At 37.0% G+C, this 22,117-nt stretch overlaps 2 protein-coding genes across 3 annotated transcripts; both read right to left on the bottom strand.

Annotated features, from left to right (window-relative positions):
- Positions 1–806: 806 nt before the first annotated feature.
- LOC121767373 (phragmoplastin DRP1C-like) lies at positions 807–7,830 on the bottom strand. Of its 2 annotated transcripts, XM_042163628.1 has the most exons (16): positions 7,602–7,830; positions 7,454–7,517; positions 6,580–6,684; positions 5,787–5,888; positions 5,223–5,273; positions 5,031–5,092; positions 4,204–4,294; positions 4,020–4,084; positions 3,688–3,882; positions 3,476–3,595; positions 3,315–3,385; positions 2,424–2,649; positions 1,773–1,823; positions 1,470–1,701; positions 1,248–1,387; positions 807–1,145 (listed from the first exon to the last, which is right to left on the bottom strand). In XM_042163628.1, exons 1-16 carry the CDS (start codon positions 7,731–7,733, stop codon positions 1,020–1,022), a joined length of 1,833 nt encoding a protein of 610 aa, XP_042019562.1. In that variant the 5' UTR covers positions 7,734–7,830; the 3' UTR covers positions 807–1,019. The 2 variants fall into 2 exon arrangements, with proteins under 2 accessions (XP_042019562.1, XP_042019563.1); XM_042163629.1 differs by lacking the exon at positions 5,787–5,888.
- Positions 7,831–13,356: 5,526 nt separating this feature from the next.
- LOC121769066 (microtubule-associated protein 70-2-like) lies at positions 13,357–18,227 on the bottom strand. Its single transcript, XM_042165739.1, has 11 exons — positions 17,673–18,227; positions 17,345–17,430; positions 16,582–16,647; positions 16,314–16,484; positions 16,053–16,223; positions 15,818–15,973; positions 15,568–15,714; positions 15,371–15,442; positions 14,757–15,287; positions 14,492–14,679; positions 13,357–13,853 (listed from the first exon to the last, which is right to left on the bottom strand). Exons 1-11 carry the CDS (start codon positions 17,920–17,922, stop codon positions 13,814–13,816), a joined length of 1,878 nt encoding a protein of 625 aa, XP_042021673.1. The 5' UTR covers positions 17,923–18,227; the 3' UTR covers positions 13,357–13,813.
- Between the last annotated feature and the right edge of the window lie 3,890 nt (positions 18,228–22,117).

Here is a 22,117-nt window from a genome sequence, read left to right as displayed (position 1 = left end):
CTCAGATTTCTTATGTCCAGACTTGAAAAGAATCAAATTTCACTTCAGTGGGCGAGATATGAGGAACCAAATTTCACTTCAGTGGGCGAGATATGAGGAACATACCTGCTGAACAGAATCGTTGTCGGCCATGGCAAGCACGGTGTTCGAATTACCCAGGGCATTAGCTGGCAACCTACAAATCGACGCAAACGCGGTCAGAAAATCGAATTGGTTAAGCCCATTATGAAATTATAATTCAGACGACCACCAACGGCAACCACGATGTTCGACCCAACAATTTTGTAGATGAACGCGTCGCCTAACAGCAAGTGCTAGTTGATTGGGCAGGAATTTTGCCGATTCATGGAGTAAATGGAGAATCAATGTCAGGGGTATTGAAGTCAATTGGGTGAAATGCCAAAGCTTCAACGAATTTCTTCCTCCCTATCGCATGTGTCACTAGAGATTGAGTTATCTGTATTTTGGTTTCCCGTGTCTACGTTTCAGTCGGGTCATGGGATGGAAGAACCGGGTCAGGTAGATAGCTAACATGCCAACCAAACAAGGAAGTTGGGGTAGATGGGAGGCCTAACATGGACTAACATGGGTAACAAAAGAACCCTTATAGTTGGCTTTTTCCTACAATTTTTTTGTATCTAGGAACATAAGATTTCTCCATATTTAAGTTCATTTCTCTCCCGTTATTGATTATTTGATTTATACAGTATACTATTTGTGACTCGTAATTCAATATTGTGCACGTGATGTCTAATAAAATAGGAGCAGAGTTTTAGTGTGTGTAAATCTAAAAACAACTACTACTATAAAGAACAATATAGTTGCCTCTTTTCATTTCTTAAACGTCACAATACAACTGAGTGTCGGAACGGAAGGAACATACATAATTGCAGAGTAAAGGCTTTTCCGGTGGCAAAGCCTGTTCCCCCCTCATCTCAAGGACTATGCCGTGAATCTGAGTGAGATTCAGGGACATTGGCATGAAAGAATGATGTATATATGAGAGATGGGATGGTTCATCATTTCCATGCAACTGAGTCTATTTCATCACGTGCTGCCTTGTATAGTTTTAGCCTCTTGGCTATGGATTCCCTTTTTGCCATAAGCCATGGATCTTCATTCAACATCTTACCCAGTTGCTCCTTCTGTGAACATTTATTAGAACACATTACTCTTTCTTGTTATATAAATTAGGCATTATAAAATTGAACTTTTGCATGCACGAACTAAAGTTTATGACCAAATACCTCTTTCCTTCCAATTTGAGCATAGAATTGATTCAGCAGCGATCTTTTAGCCTCTCGAACTTGACAATGAACAACGGCCTTTGGAAGAGTATTCTTCATCGTATCGCATACCATATTAACATACGCAGACACATTTGTACCTATTGTCAAGGATTGAATTGCACACGTCGCATATAACATGATAATAATTAGTCCAAGACATAGAATTTAGTGGAATATTACCAATTCTCCGTAAATGATTGTCAGTATAGCGGTCTGCATTTGGACCTGGTGATGGATTATTGCCTTTCTCTCGTTCTGTGTTTAGCTTCCTGAAAAACTCTACTGTCAGATAAGATGACTCCATTTCCACCAGCCGTGAAACTGTTCTACGACTTTCGTCACGAAATCTCTCCAGTGCATCATTTGCAGCTGCTGCTATATCAGATTGGAGTGACGGGAATCGTTTCAGTTCCTATATGCCCATTTACTGAACATTAGGAAAGAAACCTTTGGGCTAACAATGTTCATAATTGAAAAGCTAACCTCTGTTTCAGCAATCGACTTCCTTACTAGTTCTTTCAGAACGAAATGCACCTACAAAAACCACTATTTGACGTTAACATCACCTTTGCATATACTGCAGCACACGACAACACATAATTCCTTAGTAAGAGCGAGTCATGCTCCCAAGATTTAGAAAATCTATGGTCATCATGATATCAAGATTTAGAAACTTCTGTTTAGACATGTTTCCCAAAGATCAACTGTAAAGCTTCACACTCATCCATCAAAGAGTAGATAGTATTGTAAACCATTTAAAAATAAGTGAAGATAGAATATAGTAGATGAATCCAGCTTACATATTTTTAGGAACAAGGTTCATAAAGGAAATTTTGTACTATATGGTATACTTTCTCCAAGTACATGAAGTATAGCTAACGTATTGGAATAGCTCTTAATGATCAATATTATGGAAGTGTAAACTTAGGCATATAGATGAATATTGGGCCGCCTAAGAGAGAATGAAGCGATACAGAAAACCAAAATAGTGTTATTGGTTCAAATAAGGCAATGAGGAGGTGTCAGGCCAACAATTTTCAATTATACTAAATTAAGAAGGAAAAGCAACACATATATCATAAAATCTTATATCATCTGATTATTAATTTATAATAAAGAGATCAACGAAGGTACCGCATCAACTGAAGCATCAGCTGGCCCTTTGAAATAGCCAAGTGATCCCTCAATCAGCCTCCTGTATCCTTGCTCCGGAGCAATCAAGTGAGGCTGATACCCATCTGCTTCTGAAATGACTTTCTTAACATTACTTTGAGATAGATGTCGATCAAATGGAAGTTTCTTAAGAGCAGCTGGTAGTTGATGATTAAAAACGCTGTATATCTTATCTCCACCTGGCCTCCTGTGAACAAATAAATAAAAAATTAATACCTTAATGTTTTCCATGAAAGATGTAGAAAGAACTCACGAAGCCACTGCAGAAACTTGCAGATTAGGAACATTAATTTCTAGAGCTATGGAATCTTGAATATTACTATCCCTTATAATCTTATACTGCACTTTTTAGTTATATTCACAAAGTATTAGGTTAAGTTATACTTTTCCTTCGAGTCTTGTTACATGAAATTCAACTCAGTTTGGCATAGCATGTAGGTTAAGTTGATATCATCCAGTTGCCTGGACATTACTATCCATGTAACCATATATTAATAAACCTTTTCATGTCCTACTATGATGCAGATAGCATTGTATAAGTCAAGGTGTCCCATTAAAAAATTGAATCCTTGTTCCATGAAGAAGCCAAGTATTGCTTTTATCATATATCACTAAATGATGGGAGAGATTTTGTGACACTGTCACTTCTTTTTCACCAGGTATCTAACTAGATATATTCCACCAACTGGAAACTCAATTTTTGTACGGTTCTCATCAAATAAAAATAAATAGCCCAGTAATGAGCTCTTAATCAACTTAAAAAACACCCAGTGAAGTGTGTTTGATCATATGAACTCTAATGGCTATAATTCTAGGAGACCCTGTGCACATAAGAAAAACATTAAACCTTACCCTCCATCCAGATGTTCTTTAAAAATCCGATCAAAAGCACGGCACATTTCCAGAATTGTGTAGAGCTGCGCCTGAGAAACAATGCAAAATATTAATTAAAAATTACAGAGCGTTCAATCTCATCTTGTCTAAAATCATTTGAATATGTTTTTTGGTATTACCCCTCCATCCACCCCAACGGGCGTGCCTATTCGGTCCAATTCAGCATTCAGCTCGTCGATTGTCTTATTTATTAAAGCAATAATGCTGGGAATGCGCTGCCTGATTACCTTCTCCAAGTGCTGATGTACGCAAAAGGATAATGAACTTTAGCTACCAAAACGTTTTGTTCACTAATAAAACCAGAGGACAAGATAATTGTAGGTTTAAATACCTGAGACAAAAGTTTTGCCAAATACTCTGCACCCATTTTGTGACTCAAATGTCCATACTCTGGGCTGGACTCGAAATATTCCCTTTCCTTCTGACGGGCTGCTATCATGTCAACATTCTTATTGATATCAGCTTGTGAACGGTTCACTATGCCCACCCAGGGATACACAAGCCTATACGATCTCCCTTCAATTACCTTACCAAAGAAAATATTAAGTACTATATCAAAGGGGCATAATAGTTGCGAGAGGTGGAAGCTGGCAGAGAATGTCAACTCTCGAATGATGAAAATAAGGTTCTATTTAGTGTGCGATAAGAAAGATAAACTCATACATCAAGTGCATTAGTTCCTTTATCCATCAAATCAAGTTTAGTCAACACTCCAAATGTCCGTTCACCTGAAAGTGAAAGAAGGAACAGATTTACCTTTAGTTTTTGCACTCAAAGATTGTCCAGAAACACCACATACACACGGACAAACAAACAGAGAATGAGCTCGTAAACCATTGAGTGGTACCTGTTGCATCAACTTCTCTTGCAAGCTTTATAGCATCGGAAGTTGCAATATCTTGATTAGCAGGAGAGATAGCCAATATAATGCAATTTGGCTGCAAAACGACATTCAAAGAAAATATGAAAGATAAGTGTAAGAAGTAGAGTGCTCACTCAGTTGCAAGAAGAGAAGAAAGAAGAGAATCTAAAGGCTGATCAAGGAAAGAAGCAGCCTAGAAGAAACTAGCCGTTGGAGCAGCAGTTAGTTAGTTAAGATGTAGCAGTTATTCTTCTTGGTTTCTTGATTCTTGGGGTAGTTAGTTAGTAGCAGTTGCTACCTGATTTGTAGAGCTTTAAATAGCTCAGATTCGTTTTGTATGTAGCTAGATGAATTCATTCAATAAAGAGATTCCAGTTTCTCCAAGAAATCACCTACTTTCAATACTAAAGTGTTAGTGTGAGTTTTCTGCATAAGTGTGTGAGTACTTCACATTACAGTGAGTGTGTGTGATCTATTCAAGAGTGTGTAAGCCTTGTGTGTTGATCCTAACAATAAGGAAAGAATTCAGGTTCTCACAGTATTTCATTATCTTTAGTTGGAAAGGTGGAAACCTTGATCAAGTACTGTTAAAACAATATGGTGCTTTCAGAAGTGAGTTAAACAAATTTTCTTCCGAGCAAATAAATATTACACATGCATATTTGATGCAGTATGTCAGAAACCTTAATAGAAATATTATGAGTGGGGGGTTGAATGGCTGACTGCTGACAGATCTAGCCATCCTAGTTTAAAGAAAGCACTTAAACAAGATATTATGTGCTCAAAGTACGGATGTTAGTTTAGTGTTTTACCTTCTCAACATAAGAACGAACCATCATTTCTATATCTTGAACGATACTCTCTGGCTGTCCGTCTGGAAAGTAAAGAGTTTGTCCCACTCAGTTTTTAATTTTATCACAAAAATATAGAACCCAATTCAGTTTTTATATACACGTTATATACTCATATATTATATGTATATGTATTGGTGATTTAGAGCTCACCTACAGCTACCTTTGTCAGTCCTGGAAGATCAATGAGGGTTAAATTTACAACTGCAAGAGAAACAGAACGTATGCTCAAGGTGTTGTCAAAGCAAAAAAATGATTAAGGAGTGAATGACAGAGAATGAACAGAGTAATAACAAATCAAAAGAAAATCAGTAATTAATGCAATTATTCCAGGAAGTATCTGAAACTCGAGCAGTTCAAAAATTAGACTAGAGGATGATTGGAAAGAGTATGTTAATTTGAGTATGCTAAAAGTAATATGGTACTTATAATAAGATGATAATGTAGAAAAAATTAGATCTTTCACCAGTCTCCGTGATACATGGATGCATAGAATAAGCTACTATTTAGAGCATTCATAAAAAATCACATGCATCTGTTCTTCAAGAGTACGAGTATAAGTTGTTGGCTAGCATTAAATCAGGCTAAACGTAGCACAGAAATTCCCCCTCCAGGTTCATGATACTCCTATAACAGATTTACAAAAGAAATCATTTTCATCCAAAAGGGGAAATAGGCGTGAGGCCAAGAGAAGGAAAGCAAAGGCAAGCGACAAACCATTAGGTGAATAAATGCTCAACTGGATAGGAATATTGGAAATTTGTTTGGTTTGCCCTGTTATGCGATCTGTCTCATCTGCTATCTCTTTCCGAACAGCAGCTGCACCACCCAACAATTCCTATTAATGAATTACGATCTTGAGGCAATATATTGTTCAGATACTTATGCAGTCCAAAAATGAGAAATCTGAACAGAAGTGAAAAGGTACAAGCAATAGCTGATAAAATGCAAAAGAATCATATCCGGAAACTGCTTTGAGAAACCTGCCCGAGTATTATATCTTAAGGCAGATGTATCAAACACAATGGTATTCTTTACATGTTCCTTTGGTGACTCTCCACTTCCTTGTACTCCATTTTACATCAACATTACATCTTGGTACTCTGTATGGTGTGAAAGGGTAAATGTATTTGATTATGTCTCACCGGTTTACCAACTATTTACCAACTAGAAAATATCTCATTAGATACAGACCATCATAAAAAATCAGGACTCAGTAGTTTCCTATAGTATTGCAAATGCCTACACGCATGCCAAGAAAAGATTTAAAAATTTAAAGGCTTCTGTAAAGGTGACCGTGCTGTTACTATACTTGAGGTTCTATACCCTTCTAAGCTCCCCAAACTACGCAGAAACAGAATCCTCCATGAAAAAAGGAAGAGAAAATAGAAGAAAAGTGAATGGCGAATAACTTGAACTCTACTCTGACACAGAATCTAAGTTAATGGAGTTATACGATAAAAGCCATAAATGACACTAAATAAACTTTTCTTTCCAGAACTGGACATACCAAAGTCAGCAAATTTCTTCCTTGGGGCATGTAGAAACTCTGCATAGTCTGTCCCTCCCTCCGTTTTATGGAGTTGTAACACCAATGGCCTCCTCGTCACAATGCCTTAATCACAACAATGAACATATGAAACAATAGTTGTCCAAATGATACGCCTGTATAACAATTCTATATGTTCCAATAGCATAAGCTGCATTTGAGTTCAGCACAAAAGTTAAATACAATACATAATCTCTATACAATTTCAAGGGTTTTCGGTACTTCTTCCCTCTATGAGACAAGATAAGTCATGTGATGCAAAGTATCAGTCAGCAAAGGAGGGTAATATAACCTACACAATAATGTCACCTCAAATCCAAATAGTATAAACATTAAATTTGCATTATCGTAATAATTGATCTCTTAATGTTCTTTCTCGTTTTGCATAGTGGCGTGGCATAACATGAATCTCCTTTAATACTATAGGATTGACACAAATTATACAATATCGTAATGCACAACCCCTCGATCGACCATGGCATTTAAGCATAAGAAATTATACATCTAAAACGTTGCGCAAAAAGTTCCTGCTGAAAATTTTACCAATCAAATTACAACATGTCCAGCTTTAAACTGTTCTCCTAGAGAGACAAGACAAAAATGGAAACTACATAATGTAGAATCGACAATGTCTAGTACTTATAAGTTCAGTATAATCACTATCTTAATTGCTTCCCCTTCCAATTCCTTATTCAGCTCCACAAATCATAACATTAATCAACACGCATTATGACCACTTATTTCATCACTTTCATGTCAGAAATCAGAATGCTGATCGGTGCACGGCGTTAAGAAACGAAACACGAATAAACAAGTAGAACGTTAGAGTTTTTACCCGATCCACGAGGCAGAAAATCTCGCCCGACGACGCTCTCAAGGACCGATGATTTGCCCGAACTCTACATTACATCAACTTAAACACTAAGGAAACAGGAAAACATTCAAAACAAAATCTGATAAAGTCATATAGATATATGAAATACCTGGCCGCCGACGACGGCGACGGAGGGGAGGGCTTCCCACAGAGACATGCCTTCGCCGCCGTGATCGCCCAACACAGTGCATGCTCTTTGAATTCTGTTAACTAAGCCGATTAAGCTTTCCATCGTCGCCATGTTTAATCGGAGATATGGCAAATTGGAAGTGAATGTTGTGAAATCGGGATCCGATCTTCGTTTGGACTTGATCACAGAGATAGAGAGGGAAACACGAAAAAAAAACTAAATATACGTTTATACATATATTTTTAAAATGTTTGTTGTTATTTACGCTAAAATTTAGGGCTGACAATTTTTGACATGACACGAATCCGCATGAAATTATTGGGTTTGGATCATTGGGTTCGTATCCTTATCAGGTTGACCCGTTAAGAACCCGATAATTCCGGGTTGGATGCGGGCTTCATGCGGATAACCCATTCAGAAATAATATTGTTATTTTTATTATTATTAAAAAATATATTTTACTTTAACTTTTAAATTTATTGTAAATCGGGTTTAAATCATATAAAACAGATTTTAATCGTGTAAATTAGGTTGAAAAATAAGGTTTGATCATGTAATATTAGATTTAATCGTGCAATATCAGGTTCAGGTCGTTATCGTGTCGTGTCAACCCAAATTATATCGTGTCATTAACGGTTCGTGTCGGATGCGGGTCGTGTTCAGGTTTAGAATTTTCTTAACAGATCGGATTCGAGTTAGGCCTTATTGGGTTGGGTCGTTATCAGGTTGAGCCGATAACGATCCAATCCGCACGATTTGCCACGCCTACTAAAATTAATATTTGACCACTACATAGATCTTTTTTTCATTTTTGCTCTAAGTCAAATCAATATATTCCAATCGATCGGATCTTCTACAATACGATTCGTGTCATTTTTGTCAATAGTAAAATAACCCTTAGTATGTGATAAAGTGAGGACAAAAATTTAATTTACTTGAATAAAAATACATCCAAAATATTCGATAATAATAGAATTCGACTAAAAAAAGATCAAATTTTCAAAGAAATGAATGATACAGTTGCAGCAATCTTGATTCAAGATGGAAGGAAACACATATATTTAACTTCAACTATCATGCCAAAAATGAATAAATTTGATAAATGATCCATAACTTTGGAGTTTATCAAACAAATGATCCAATTCTTTAACTTCGTATGAAATGGGGCTAAAAGATCATTAGTTGATCCTTATTGTAGAAAAGAATGATAAAGTTTCACATTCTAGATAGACAATGTACAACCTATTGTATTAATGGTTGCAATGTTTGAGAAAATTACATAATCTTTAGGTTGATGAATGACATTGATATGATATAACACTAAAATGGTTTACAAATAGAAACGTTTTTCATATTGCTTGTTGGGCCAATTTGTTTGTCAAGATCATTTTGAGCTATGTGAAATAAAATTGAAAAGGGAAAAAGAAGATCTAAACTCCAAAATTTGAAATTACGCTCCATCATCTTATTTGTAGTTCTAAACTCAACTTATTAATATAAACTCTCTTTAAACTAATTTAAGCAGATCTAGTATAGAAAGAACGGTGCATTACAAAATATCTAATTTTATCTGATTTTTAGTAGCCGGCTTTTGAACTTCATAAAAACTATGTATCCAAATGGTGATATTTTCAGTTGGAAGGGAAAAACTCACTTATTTTAAACCCTCAATCTCTACAAAGAAGAGCAATCACTTGTTGTGAATGCATTTCGCTATATATTTCCTGAAATTTCATATTCTTGAATGTCACTAATAACTCATTTTCTAGGGTCCCAAATTTAAATATTGTACTATGCAATTTGGGAATGAACAATATGTTTTCTCTAATTAATTAGTCGGAGGTTCGAATACTTAGGTGGCGTTCGGTTGCCATGACTAATATCATGAGACTATCCATCTAGGATTAAGTTGTATGATTATTTTAGTTGGAGGGGGAGGCTATGCCTAATTATCATGAAACTATCCATCTAGGATTAAGTTGAAGGGTTCAATCTTATGAACCAAACATGATACATATTTATTCATGAGATTTAATCTTGTCAACCGAACACCGTCTTAGTACACATGAGTATAGGTGTATGTGTAACTCTTAAAACGAGTTATGGGTTGTCTACCAATACATCCAACAACTCAAATAGAAGTTTTGCATAAAATATTAAAAAATTACCCAAAATTTAAAGAGTGTGTGGCCCAATTATGCAGCCTAGCCCAAAATTGAAATGGGTCGTCCACAAAGCCCAAATAAATTTTCTAATATACGTTCTGGTAAATCCAATTGTAGATATAAGTTGGAAAGAAGCCTGAGCAAAAGTAATGATTGTTCTGTGTGAATTTAGGCAGCTGTTATTTTGGTTGATTTGAAGCTCACCTAATATTTAGGCATTGGAAATCATTAGAGCATGGACTCTCTCCAAATATAGATACATATATGCTCAAATCCATGTGCAACTTTGGACTTATATTGTACATTTGATACGAAAGCATTACCAGAATTTCAATATTCAACATTGTATTTTCATGTCATTTGTGATTACGATGGCGTAAAACATTATTCTTTTTAACTTTTAAAAAGCACTATACAAAGAACATGAACTTCGAAGGCTTAGAAACATGCCAGTAATTGGTTATACTACAAAACATGTTAGTAATTGATTATATTAAAAAAATGTAATAGCTGAATGAAACTTTTTTCTAAGAAAAGAAGGGTAATATATTACTAGTATAAAAATAAATTATCTGACCAAAGGTAAACTAACATAGAAAAGTTACGATAATTCACATTTGCTGGTTCATATTCTAAATAATAAGAAGCATTCTTATGCGAATTCAAAATAATTAGCGTACAATTGATTCGAAGCTAATCGAAATAAGCCTTATTTAATTACGAGATACTTCGAGGTTCATGAGTGTAATGAGCTATCTAAATTTAAATTACTTAAAATATTAATTTTTAAATGGATAAATTATTTTATTCACTCTAATCTTGCAATAAACAAAGTTAGTTAGAAACTTAATACAATTATTATTAATAATACTAGTAAAAACACAATAAATATATTTATTCCAGTACTTTTAGATAACTAAATGACTTGAAGCATAGTTTGTTTAGCTAACAACTCTCACTAAGCTATTTCACAAATAGATAACTAATTTACAAGGTCATTTTTTTCCCATCGTCATTACATTTTACCATTATACCAAATGAGATATTAGTATGAAGTTATGAACGAGACGAAGCTCCCCCCGTGTGAGAGAAAATCTGAGGGTATTCTCGTAAATGTACATATGATCCTTAAAAATTAATGCACATTTAGGCCATATTTGGTTGGCGGGAAAGTAAAGTTGACAAGGAAATGATTCCTGGGAAAATGAATCCCGGGAATATGATTTCTAATAACTTTACTTCCCGTGTTTGGAAAATATCAAGATTTGAAAGTATATATTTGATTTAAACACTAAACTAAAAATATACTTATCATTTTTTATTTATAAAAAATAATAATACATATTATTTAATAAATTATTAATTACAAATGATAATAATTATATTATTTTATTTATTATTACGATGGATAGTTTAAATATGGATTATACATCATAATATATAATAATATAATAATAAATAAGATTATTACTATTATTATTATCATTATATTTACTTAATTTTTAATTGAATAAATTTTATAATTTAAAATTTCACTACAATTTTATTGTTAATTACTAATTTATAAATTAATAATTATTATATTATTATATAGTTATAATTATATTTAAATATTTAATAAATTATTATTATTATTATAATAAAAATAAAAATAAATATTAATAATATAGTTATAATTATGATAATTTGAATTATAGTTATTTATTATCCTGAAATTAAGTATGGTTTATACTTTTAAATTATTTTTAAAACATTGAAATAAATAATAACAATAATAATGATGATAATAATAATAATAATAATAATAATAATAATAATAATAAACTGTACTATATTGCATTAAATATGTAAGAATCCTAAAACTGGGAAAAATAATACCTAAGAAAAGTTAGGATTCAGAATCCTGGAAAGTTGTACTCCTAACTTTCCTTGTTTAAGGATTTTGATTACTTTCCCAGTTTGATTAAAAATGGAAACAAACACAGGAATTTAAAATTTAAGGAATCAGATTATTTTCCCAAACAGAATCCTGGCAACCAAACATGGTCTTAGTACTAACTACTAAGTAATCCGTATTCCTCAGTGCACGCAAGCTTCTGTTTTTTATTTTATCAAAAATTTAGTGTAAGTATTTCGTTATTTCATGTTAATAACAGTAGTATACTCTGTTTGAGACCGTTACTTGTTTTTTTTTCATTTGATTGGTTGTATTATGCTTAGGCGTGCTTGATTTTGTTTGCATATGTATTGTGTCTTTGTTCTTGTTTGTGTTTTTCGTGTGCTAAACGTTATCTAATTGTATTTCAATGTTCACCAAATTTTGATCAATTTAAGCCTTTTCTTTTGCTTTATACTACTACTAGATTTCTCTGATTCGGAAACAAAGATGGAACTGATAGGTGCTGCCCAACTAACTGAATCAAATGAATGCAGCAAGAAAATTAAATAGCCAAGTAATAGACAATGATTACCAATTCTGTTAGAATTTAGAAATATTTCCGAGTTAGATTTGTAATGCCGACTGCAATAATGATGTCCCTTCCTCTATTGCTATTGCTATTGCTATTGCTATTGCTATTTCTATTTCTATTTCTATTTCTACTATGAAAATACCGCCGCGTGCCAATTGATAACTCAATCCCACCAAATCCCATTTTTTTTTATTTTCCCACTCCATTTTACCGTATTTTTTGCGAACAAAACCATGGAGATACGTGAACGTCTCCATACCAAATTTATATAAAATCTTAGCTTTATTTCAAAGTATCTTGCACCAAAACAATTTATATTCACTTTAGTATAAGAAAATATAAATGATGCAAGGCTCGCCAACCAGCCAACAATGACATCTCACATCTGTGTATCTACCGACGATTAGCTGTATCTTGTTTTTCATTTTTTTAAGAGACTGAATCTTTACAAAATAGTATGTGAATTTAACATCTATACTAGTATAAATTATTAGAGCCACGGAGGAGATTAGTAAAATTTGTTTTTTAATAAGATTTCAAGTTCCTTATATCCAACAAATTGCACTTCCTCGCAATTTAAAAATCTCTAATCTAATTAATTAACATCACATTCCATTACCTCATTTTACTTCTATTCCACTATAAAATGAATGCTATATAAAAATAAACTTATATTCCAATAACTTTTTTTCTATTTACACATTTGCTTAAAAGACAGTGCCAAGTTAAATGAGACTGGACAAAGTGAGTAATGTTTGAAGGAAATTCCAAGATATGAGAACGAGAAGCAAGATAAAAGAAGCTTGATTTTCACCCCAAGTAAGATTCCAATATGAATGTATGATCATCTCTTTATTCTGTTCATCGAATGTGCAAGAAGGTGACAAAAGTAAGTAAATCATTCAGAGTCTGACACATACACCAAAGCCCAGAGTCTAGTAAAGAATATTTTGACCACGAGGCCATGGACAGCACACCCACCTACCAACCTGGATAAGATAATGTACACAGTCTGTATTCATACATCTCACTACTCTTGAGACAATAAATAAATCAAACCAAATCAGCAGACACACAACAAATAAATTAGAGCTAGAATTCAGATCCAAAAAAAGAACATCAAGATATTTTATCGGATAACAAGAATATCGACAAACCTCGACAAATACCAATCACACTAAACTGCAGATTCAAAATAGACTGCAAATAATAGAGAGGACGACAATATGGCAACCCATAAGCCAACAAGCTACCTATACAACATATTAAACTGCCACTCAAATATATCATCAGCCAAAAAGTTAGCTCCACTTTGATGCCTTCGTGTTCCTTGCTGATCCCTACGCAGACGAGGGACATAGTAGTAGTCTAAGTCAGAAGCACACCCACAGTTTTTTCCACTAAACCTCATCATCATTGCATCATTTTCTTCTCTTCCCACGACCAAAGAGCCATTGGCATGCTTGTTACAATTATACAAACAGTGAAAGGGTAAAATTAGAAAATGAGAAGGACCAAACAACCAAATCCCTCAATGCTGTGAATGGATTATCCGCTATTGTGTACTGCGTGTCAGCCCACTTCTTGATACAGTCCTGCAGATGATAATGTGTTAATTGATCTCAAATAAAGACACACGACGGAAACAGAAAGGGGGCTCTCATGAATATTGGAAGGGGAAGTAACAAAACATGATGCAAAGAGCAGCATATGGATCTCTCAGAATCATGACCAGTTCATACACTTCAAATAAGATGATTAAAGGATTCCATAGAAAAATTAAGTAATGAATCCCCATCGATATTTATCCAAACCACATCAGCCAAAGAAGACTACAAGCAGCTTTAATGTGTTAAACGCAACAATTAGTAAATACCCAAAGCCACACACTGAGCAGAATCTAAGGCATGGTTTCCATGAAGTAAATCTTAATTTGAGACAAACTTGAAAAACATTAGTTGCTACAACAAACAATAGTTAGCCAGTATCATGATTCAACACAAGAAGTCGACAAACAGACTGTATCTAACATTGGCATACTTAGTGAGGTGAAATCATGTAAATTCATCGATGGGACAAAATCAGAAAATCAGGATATATCATGTGACAATACCAGTTTACTAAGGAGAAGTGGAGAACGTGAGAAAGACACCCCTAGTATCAATAGATTGTGTAAATATTGCACCCAAGTAACTAATTAACCCTTGTCGAGAACTACTATAGCAGAAAATACCTCCCAGGAAGCATCTGAGAGCTGTTCATTGAACTCTTCGAATTCCCCAATCTTTTTGACTTATTTTCATGTTCCTTGTCCACCCGCATTGCAGCCACTTCCTTCTCCATAGCAGCCACCTCCCTTCTCATCTTTTTGGCCTCCACTTCCATTGCTTTAGTCAAAGTTTCTACCTTCTTTGCTAACATCTGATTGTGGAAGCAACCGTAAACCTTTAGCATTACGACAATAGCAACCAATGACTGTGAAAAGGAAAGAAATGAACCTCAATTGCATCATCCTTGTCTTTAAGGCCTTGATCCTTTTCGTGGCAAGCTTTCCTCAATGAAATCACCTCTTTTTGTAACATATCATATAACAACCCCGGCACACTATCTTCTTTCTCTGTAACTTGTATGTCACTAGGTTTTTCCACTTGAGTTGCTTTCCATGCACTACTTTGTGTCTCAGTTTCTTTAGTTCCATCACACGACTGACTTTGTTTAAAGTTTGGTCCTAGTCCATTTAAGAGAACTTTGGACCTGTCCAAAGATCTTGAACCACCATCAAAGGACTTTGATGTCCCTTTTGCATGTTTCAATACTGAACTGCTTCCAGAAGATCTTGACTGGAAGGATGGTGATCTCTTAGGTAAGAAGCCATTGGAAGTCAATTTTGAAATGTTATCAGCTCCACCCAGCGACTGGCGTCTTGAAGGACCATTGCTTGGGCTTCTTCCATCCGATGAACCACGTGTTGCAGTGTTTGGCGATCTCAAAGTCTCTTCAAGAACTTTCAAACGTAACTGATACTTTTCCTGGTGAGAGATAAATAAATTTTAGATTCATTCTATTTTAGTTAAAATTCCGATTTTAATAATGATAAAAATAAGCCATTTACTTTCAGCTGGGCTTCGGATTTTGCTGCCCTCTCAGTGATAGCTAACTTGTCCTTAAGTTGTTGCATCTCCCCCTTGAAGACAAAGAAAGATATTATGAGAAATTTCTCAAAGATTTGACTAGTGCAACACTACTACTTTCACTATAGCAATATAGCATACAAAACACAATGACAGGCAAACAAGGATGCAAAAATACCTGCAAAAACCTTCTTTCTTCTAGCCATTGTTTGACAGGCATTACTTTGTCATTAGCATCTTTCCATTCATTGGCTACCACGGTCGCTACCCTATTAGCCGTTACCTTGGCACGAGCTAGCTCCCGGTCAAGCGTTTTTCTTTCTTCCTGAAACAAAATTAGTATTTTACTCACTTATGGAAAGAAATAATGGAATAGTTTTGTATAAGTAGTGATGGTTTAATTGGGGTTGGTGTGTACAGAACATTACATTCATCTCCTGAACCTTCCGTTGGTAGTCACGTACAGCATTGGCAGCTGCGCCGCCAGCAAGCACAGCCTCTTCAAGTTCGCGTACAGTTTGGGTAAGTTTTTCAACCTCAGCAACCTTCTGCCGATGCATTTTGTCCAGTATCTTATTTTCTTCCTGGTAAAACATATATGATTTTTTATTATATGAAGAAGATAAATGGTGCTTCAGAATGACAAATAAGAATATCTAAAACCTGGCAAATTTCTATCTGCTTCATCAATTCTTGGTTCTTGTTTTGGAGGTCATCAACCATGGAAGCTTTTGCCAGTGCTACCTGTACAGTTCTCTCTGCTTCTAGTAGAGCAGCCTCTTTTGACTTGGTAAGACGGTCCAGTGCTTTGTTATCATCCTGCAGCTTTGAGATCTAAAAGGAACAAGGCAAGGTTATTTCAGTAATACCCTTAAATGAGTGTACCTCTTCAACTACAAGAGCAGAAGCATAAAAGGCACAGACCTCCTGCCGTGCAAGCTTGAGCTCAGCCTCCAATGGAGCCAAGATTGCTTCAATAGGAGGCATGTCATCATCCTTTTGGGCTGCATGAACTCTCCGAAGAGTGGCTTCTGCAGCAAATTGAGCCGCCATCGAAGCCTTCTTTTCATCATTAATTCTTTTGATTTCAAGATTCTGCCCATGATTGTTAATTAAAGAAAGAACATTGTCAAAATAATATAAACAGGCAGAAAAGAAGAAAAGTGGGAAAAAGAAAATCTAGAGTGAGTACCTTGCTTTGCAAAATCGATTCTGTTAATTTGAGCTTCTCATCCACCTTTCCTAATTCGTCAGTTAGCTACAGGTAAACAAACAAAAGTCAGATTTCAGACATGATTCAAGTTCGTCTAGGTACTTGCTGGGACAGAAAAAAAAGGGAGAATGTAAGGGAAGAAAATGAACATGAAAGGATTAGTTCAGTTCAGATGAATGGCTCAAACCAAATTATTTCAATAGGGAGTTCTTCTGAAAATGGAAGAATATTTAGTCATATGAAGATTGAAATACATCATCTATTGAATAGATATGGGTTTGCATATGTTGTAAAACCCAAAAAGGATAATAATAACCCCATATCCTTCTTCCAAAGTTTTTAAAACTTGGCAACTTAGAAACAGACTTATGAGAATATTAGTTCTAAAAACAACACTATCTCCCTCGTTTTAGGGCAAGAAAAGAATACTCTTCCAACACTTGTATTCTTATAAGGAAAGTCAAAGAAATCTAACAGCAAGCATTTCAAGAATAGTGAATCGAGTCACATTACCCACAACAATCAGGGAATCACAGTATCATCAAGTATTACATCATGAAAAATATTAAAATTGGATTGATGTACATAGATATCACTAAACTCATCCCAAGACCCTCCCGAAATCACCCCATTTCCACTTAGCACAAAAGATAGATTAGGCGTCAGTTTCCAGGTATGAAACTCAACTGCAATGAAGAAGACATATCCACGAAAACAAATTTAAAGTGAGAGCAAAAGAAACCTCTTCAACAGCTTTTTCACGAAGTCTCTCAGACAGCTTTAACGCCTTGATCTGGGAATGAGCTTCCCCCAACTCCCTATCCTTATCTGCAAAACAGCAACTCTCGCTAAAGTTTCCATTTTCATTCATAAGTTATTAAAGCATAGCATAGTGGTCGATTAAAAATTAAAATAAACATAAAATGGATAACTAAACTAGGATATGATTTTGTTCGGAGCTTGCAATTAAACACAATTATTTCCAAATTTACAATGCCCTAAATAAATGGCGCATCATAGCGGCACCGAATCAGAGCGATAATCTAGTGGATCCAGCGGAAGAGACTCACCTCTGACTTCGTTCTCCAGTCGATTGAGCTCCAACTTCACCGGATCCGAACCATGGAGCAGATTTATAAATTCATCCGCGTCGAGGCTCGGCCGCACCGACGCCCTCCGCCGCGACGAACCCTTGCTGCTTCCCTCCTTGAACGACGCCGACACGGTTAGCGGCGTCGAAGCCTGCGCATTGCCGCTGACCTCTCCGGGTATCCGCTCCACCGTAAAGCCCGCACTTCCCTCGCCGGAAACCTCCTCCATCACTGATCTATTTCCTTTTTGCACCGCGCATCAAATTTCCGAAGACTTCCGTATTAATTATCGCAATGCCTGTGTATAGATACAAATATTCGAGCGGGTATCGGTAGAGAGAGAGAGAGAGATTTGGGTGAGATGAGTTTAAAAACAGTGCAGGCTGCAGTGGGGGTATAATTTGAGTGAAGATGATAGAGTTTTTTTTAGAGAGTGGTGGTTTGAGTTCAAATTGACGCGATTTTGTTTCTCTCTCTAGAAAAATGGAAAAGAGAACATTACAACTCTCTCGGCGCTCTGAAACTCCTTTCTTGTGTGTGTTTGTGTGTAATTTAGTGAAGAAATAATCCAAGAAAAGAAAAAGAAAAAGAAAACGCTCGACCACAAAATGACTAATAAACCCTCAGCAAACGCCACGTATTGAGAAGAAAGTCCGAGGAAAGACCTGGGTAGAGTTGTCATAGAAATAATTGATTAGACGAAATCACTCTCTGTTGCTGTCTCTGTGTGCGTGTAAGAAAGGGAGAGGAGGATGAGTGTTAATTAAAATTAAATTAAAGCATTTTCATTACAATTATTAAATGACAACATACAAATAAAAATCTCAATTAATGCCTTTTTTCTAATAAATCCATCGCATCTACTATAAACAAAACCTTCAATAGTAAAATTGGTGGTTTAGAGCACCCGCAACGCATCTCGCGGGTGTCTCTTATCTCGTCCCTCTGAGACGAGACCCGCGCGAGAAGCGTTGCAGCGTCCCGTCTCGTCACCATCCCGCCGAGACGAATGGCGAGCCAGCTCGCCACGCGCGCGCGCTGGCGCCACGCATGACACCCACTTGCCGGCCCGCGAGTGGGCTTCGTCACGCTGACGCAATAAATTATTTTTTTTAAAAAAATCAAATTTGATAAAAAAATCAAACGGTAATATTACCATTTATGACCGTTTTTTTTAATTATTTTTTATTTTTTTACTCTATAAATACTCATATTTCATCTCCATTACACACATAAACACACATCTATTCTTACCAAATCATCTCCATTTCCCCTCCAATTTTCATCTAACCTCTCTAATTTTCATCACAAAATGTCCGGCGACAGAAACGAGGGCGGCTCCGACGGGTTTGACATCAACGCGTTTGGCGACTGGGGGGCATGTACAATGTATTGGGTGGTTGGGTTCCGGTTCGTCGACGCCGGGCACCCAAGGCTGTTGACGCCGGCGGGGTACCAACCACCCCATTTTGATGTAGATGCATATGCTCGTCCCTCCGCCCTGAGGTATTCGCAGGGATTATCCCAAATTAGGGAGGATTATCCGGATGAACCCACTCCAGAAGGAGGACGAGGCGGCGGAAGCTCCAAGGCATTCGAGGCCGAAGAGGATGAGGATGTAGGCCGTCATCCGTACAGCCGCAAGGACACGATGGCTGTGTACAACGCCCGGATCAGCGTCTCGTATGATCTCATCGTCGGGAATCAACAAATCCGGAAGTGCTTCTCGGAAAAGGTCACTGAGGCCTACAACGAGATAAGCCGAATGGGTCCCGCCGCCGCACATTGAAGATGCTCTGGGCTCACTTTGACCGAGTCGACAAAGAGGTCAAAAAATTCTGCGGCAACTACAAGACTGAAGCGGCTCATTACCAAAGCGGAGCCACGAGAGCCGACATTCTGAAATCGGCTTTGCTGGTCTATTTCGACGACACCGGCAAAGAATTCAAACATGTCGATGTTTGGGAGGTCGTCAAAGACGAGGCAAGGTGGGTCGGCGGTGTCCAGTCCAGCACGGGCTCGACCTCGAAGCGCACGAAGCGCACGGCGGGTGGCCAATACTCATCTAGTGGGGGTGGTTTAGGTAGCGCCGCACAAGAGGTTGCCTCGCAGGAGGTTGAGGGCATTGTGGACGATGCAGGGGGTCCTCCCGTGGGCGCCATCGGCCGCAAGGGACCAAGGCGGCGAAGGCAACTAGAGGGAGGAGGGGCCGAGGCGAATCAAGCCAGTCGGGCACCCAAGGGCCGCCCTCATCCTTAATGTCCTTGTAATTCACTGTCACGATGTCGGACACTTCCAGCATGACGCCTGCCCAATTTCAAGTCCATCATGTCGGCATTGTGTATCTGGCGGGACAACTTGGTATTCCGGCTCCATCGCCTCCGGGGGATGATTCGCCGGCGGAGTAGTTTTTATAATTTATATAAAATTGTATTTTAAATTATGTCTTTTTTATTTATTATGCCACCAATTTAATTATGTATTTTTTTAGGATTTTAAGTTGTAATTTTTATTTTATTTAATGAAGTGTTTTTTATTAATTGAATTTGTTGGAAATAAAAATAAAAAATGAAATTGAATGAATAGTTAAGGGATGAGATGGTTAAAAGACGGATAATAGATGCAGGGTTGCAGGTTCTGTCTCTTAGTTAAGAGATCGAGTGAAAAGTACAGTGGACCTATGAATAGTTAATAGATGAGACGGATAAGACACAGCGTTGCGGATGGATGTAGTACAATGAATACGTAGCATGTGAAGCTTAAATCGGATAGGTAATACAGATGATTATGGTGGTTTCATTTAACTCAGTTTAATTTCATTAATTTTGCATCATTTAGATCCTACAGAATCCAAGTTCTAAATCCATCGCTTGCAAAACAAAAGGAATCAAATATTGATGCAAATTATTTTTACGATTACAAAATAAGAATGCAGTTTAATGCAATCAAATAATTCTTTTTTTTTTTCAAATGCAAGAGTTTGGACATTATTGTTGGTGTTGTTTGTTACTCCACTAGTTAATAAAGCACATGTGATGTGTCTTGTAAATATTGTATTCTTTCAACCTTAACACAAATTAAAACAAAAACAAGTGCAAGAATTATTTCGTCGAGACATTCACAAATATTAGGTCATCCGCAACGCTGTCTCTTATCCGTTTCTTAACTGTTTCATCTCTTCACTATTCATGGACCTCACTGTACTTTTCATCTCATCTCTTAACTAAGAGACAACACCTGCAACCCTACATCTCTTAATCATCTCTTAACCATCTCATCCCTTAACTATTCATTCAATTTCATTTTTTATTTTTATTTCAACAAATTCAATTAATAAAAACACACTTCATTAAATAAAATAAAATTACAACTTAAAATTCAAAAAATAAAAAAAGCCTATAATTAAAATCCTAAAAAAATAAAAATTACATAATTTAAAATACAATTTTATAGAAATTGAGTAGAACTACTCCGCCGGCGAATCATCCCCCGAAGGCGGTGGCGGTGCACTCAAGCTACCTGGAGGCGGAATACCAATTTATTTTGCCATATACTCAACTCCGGCAAGATGGGCTTGATATTGGGGAGGCGTCATGCGGGAAGTGTCAGTCATCGTGGCAGTCAAGTACATGGACAATAGGGTGTTCGAGCCCGAGACCGAGCCCGAGCCCGCCTGGCTTGATTCGCCTCAGCCCCTCCTCCCTCTAGCCGTCTTCGCCGCCTTGGTCCCTAGCGGCCGACGATGCCCACGAGAGGAGCCCCCTACATCGGTGGTCATGCCCTCAACCTCTTGTGAGGTGTTGCCTGACCCGCCCTCACTAGACGAGTATTGACCACCTGCCGTGTGCTTCATGCATTTCGAGCTCGAGCCCGTGCTGGACTGGACACCGCCGGCCCATCTTTCAACGTCTTTGACGGCCTCCCAAACATCGACATGTTTGAATTCTTTGCCGTTGTCGTCAAACAAGACTCGCATAGCCGCTCTCATAATGTCAGCTCCATTGGCTCCACTTTGGTATTGAGCCGCTTCATTCTTGTAGATGCCGCAAAAAAAATTTTACATCTCTGTCGACTCGGTCAAAATGACTGCGGAGCATCTTCATGGTGCGGCGGCAGGACCGAGACGGCTTGTTCTCGTTGTTGGCGTCGGTGACCTTTTCCCAAAAACACTTGCGGGTTTGTTGATTTCCGACGATAGGATCATACGAAATGCTGACCCAAGCGTTGAACAAAGTCATCGTGTCCTTGCGGTTGTATAGATGACGACCTATATCCCCCTCCTCCTCGGCCGCCTCCTCCTCTTCCTCCACGGCGTCGAATGCGCGAGCCCTGGAGCTTCCACCGCCTCATCCTCCTTCCGGATTTGGGTCATCCAGAAATCCTCCATAATTTGGGATAATCCCTGAGATTGCCCATACCTCGGG

This window comes from Salvia splendens, chromosome 15 (assembly GCF_004379255.2).
Source record: "Salvia splendens isolate huo1 chromosome 15, SspV2, whole genome shotgun sequence".
Classification (NCBI taxonomy): domain Eukaryota; kingdom Viridiplantae; phylum Streptophyta; class Magnoliopsida; order Lamiales; family Lamiaceae; genus Salvia; species Salvia splendens.
This window is presented reverse-complemented; position numbering and strand designations above follow the sequence as displayed.

Coding starts and splice junctions, on each gene's coding strand:
- LOC121767373 (XM_042163628.1), bottom strand. CDS start 7,733: ATGGCGACGATGGAAAGCTTAATCGGCTTAGTTAACAGAATTCAAAGA. Junction 5,274..5,786: donor GAGCATTTATTCACCTAATG/GTTTGTCGCTTG, acceptor TTTCTCTTGCAG/TTGTAAATTTAACCCTCATT. Junction 3,386..3,475: donor CCGTTGGGGTGGATGGAGGG/GTAATACCAAAA, acceptor ATTGTTTCTCAG/GCGCAGCTCTACACAATTCT.
- LOC121769066 (XM_042165739.1), bottom strand. CDS start 17,922: ATGGAGGAGGTTTCCGGCGAGGGAAGTGCGGGCTTTACGGTGGAGCGG. Junction 16,224..16,313: donor TCAAGCTTGCACGGCAGGAG/GTCTGTGCCTTT, acceptor TGTTCCTTTTAG/ATCTCAAAGCTGCAGGATGA. Junction 15,443..15,567: donor AAGAAAGAAGGTTTTTGCAG/GTATTTTTGCAT, acceptor TTTGTCTTCAAG/GGGGAGATGCAACAACTTAA.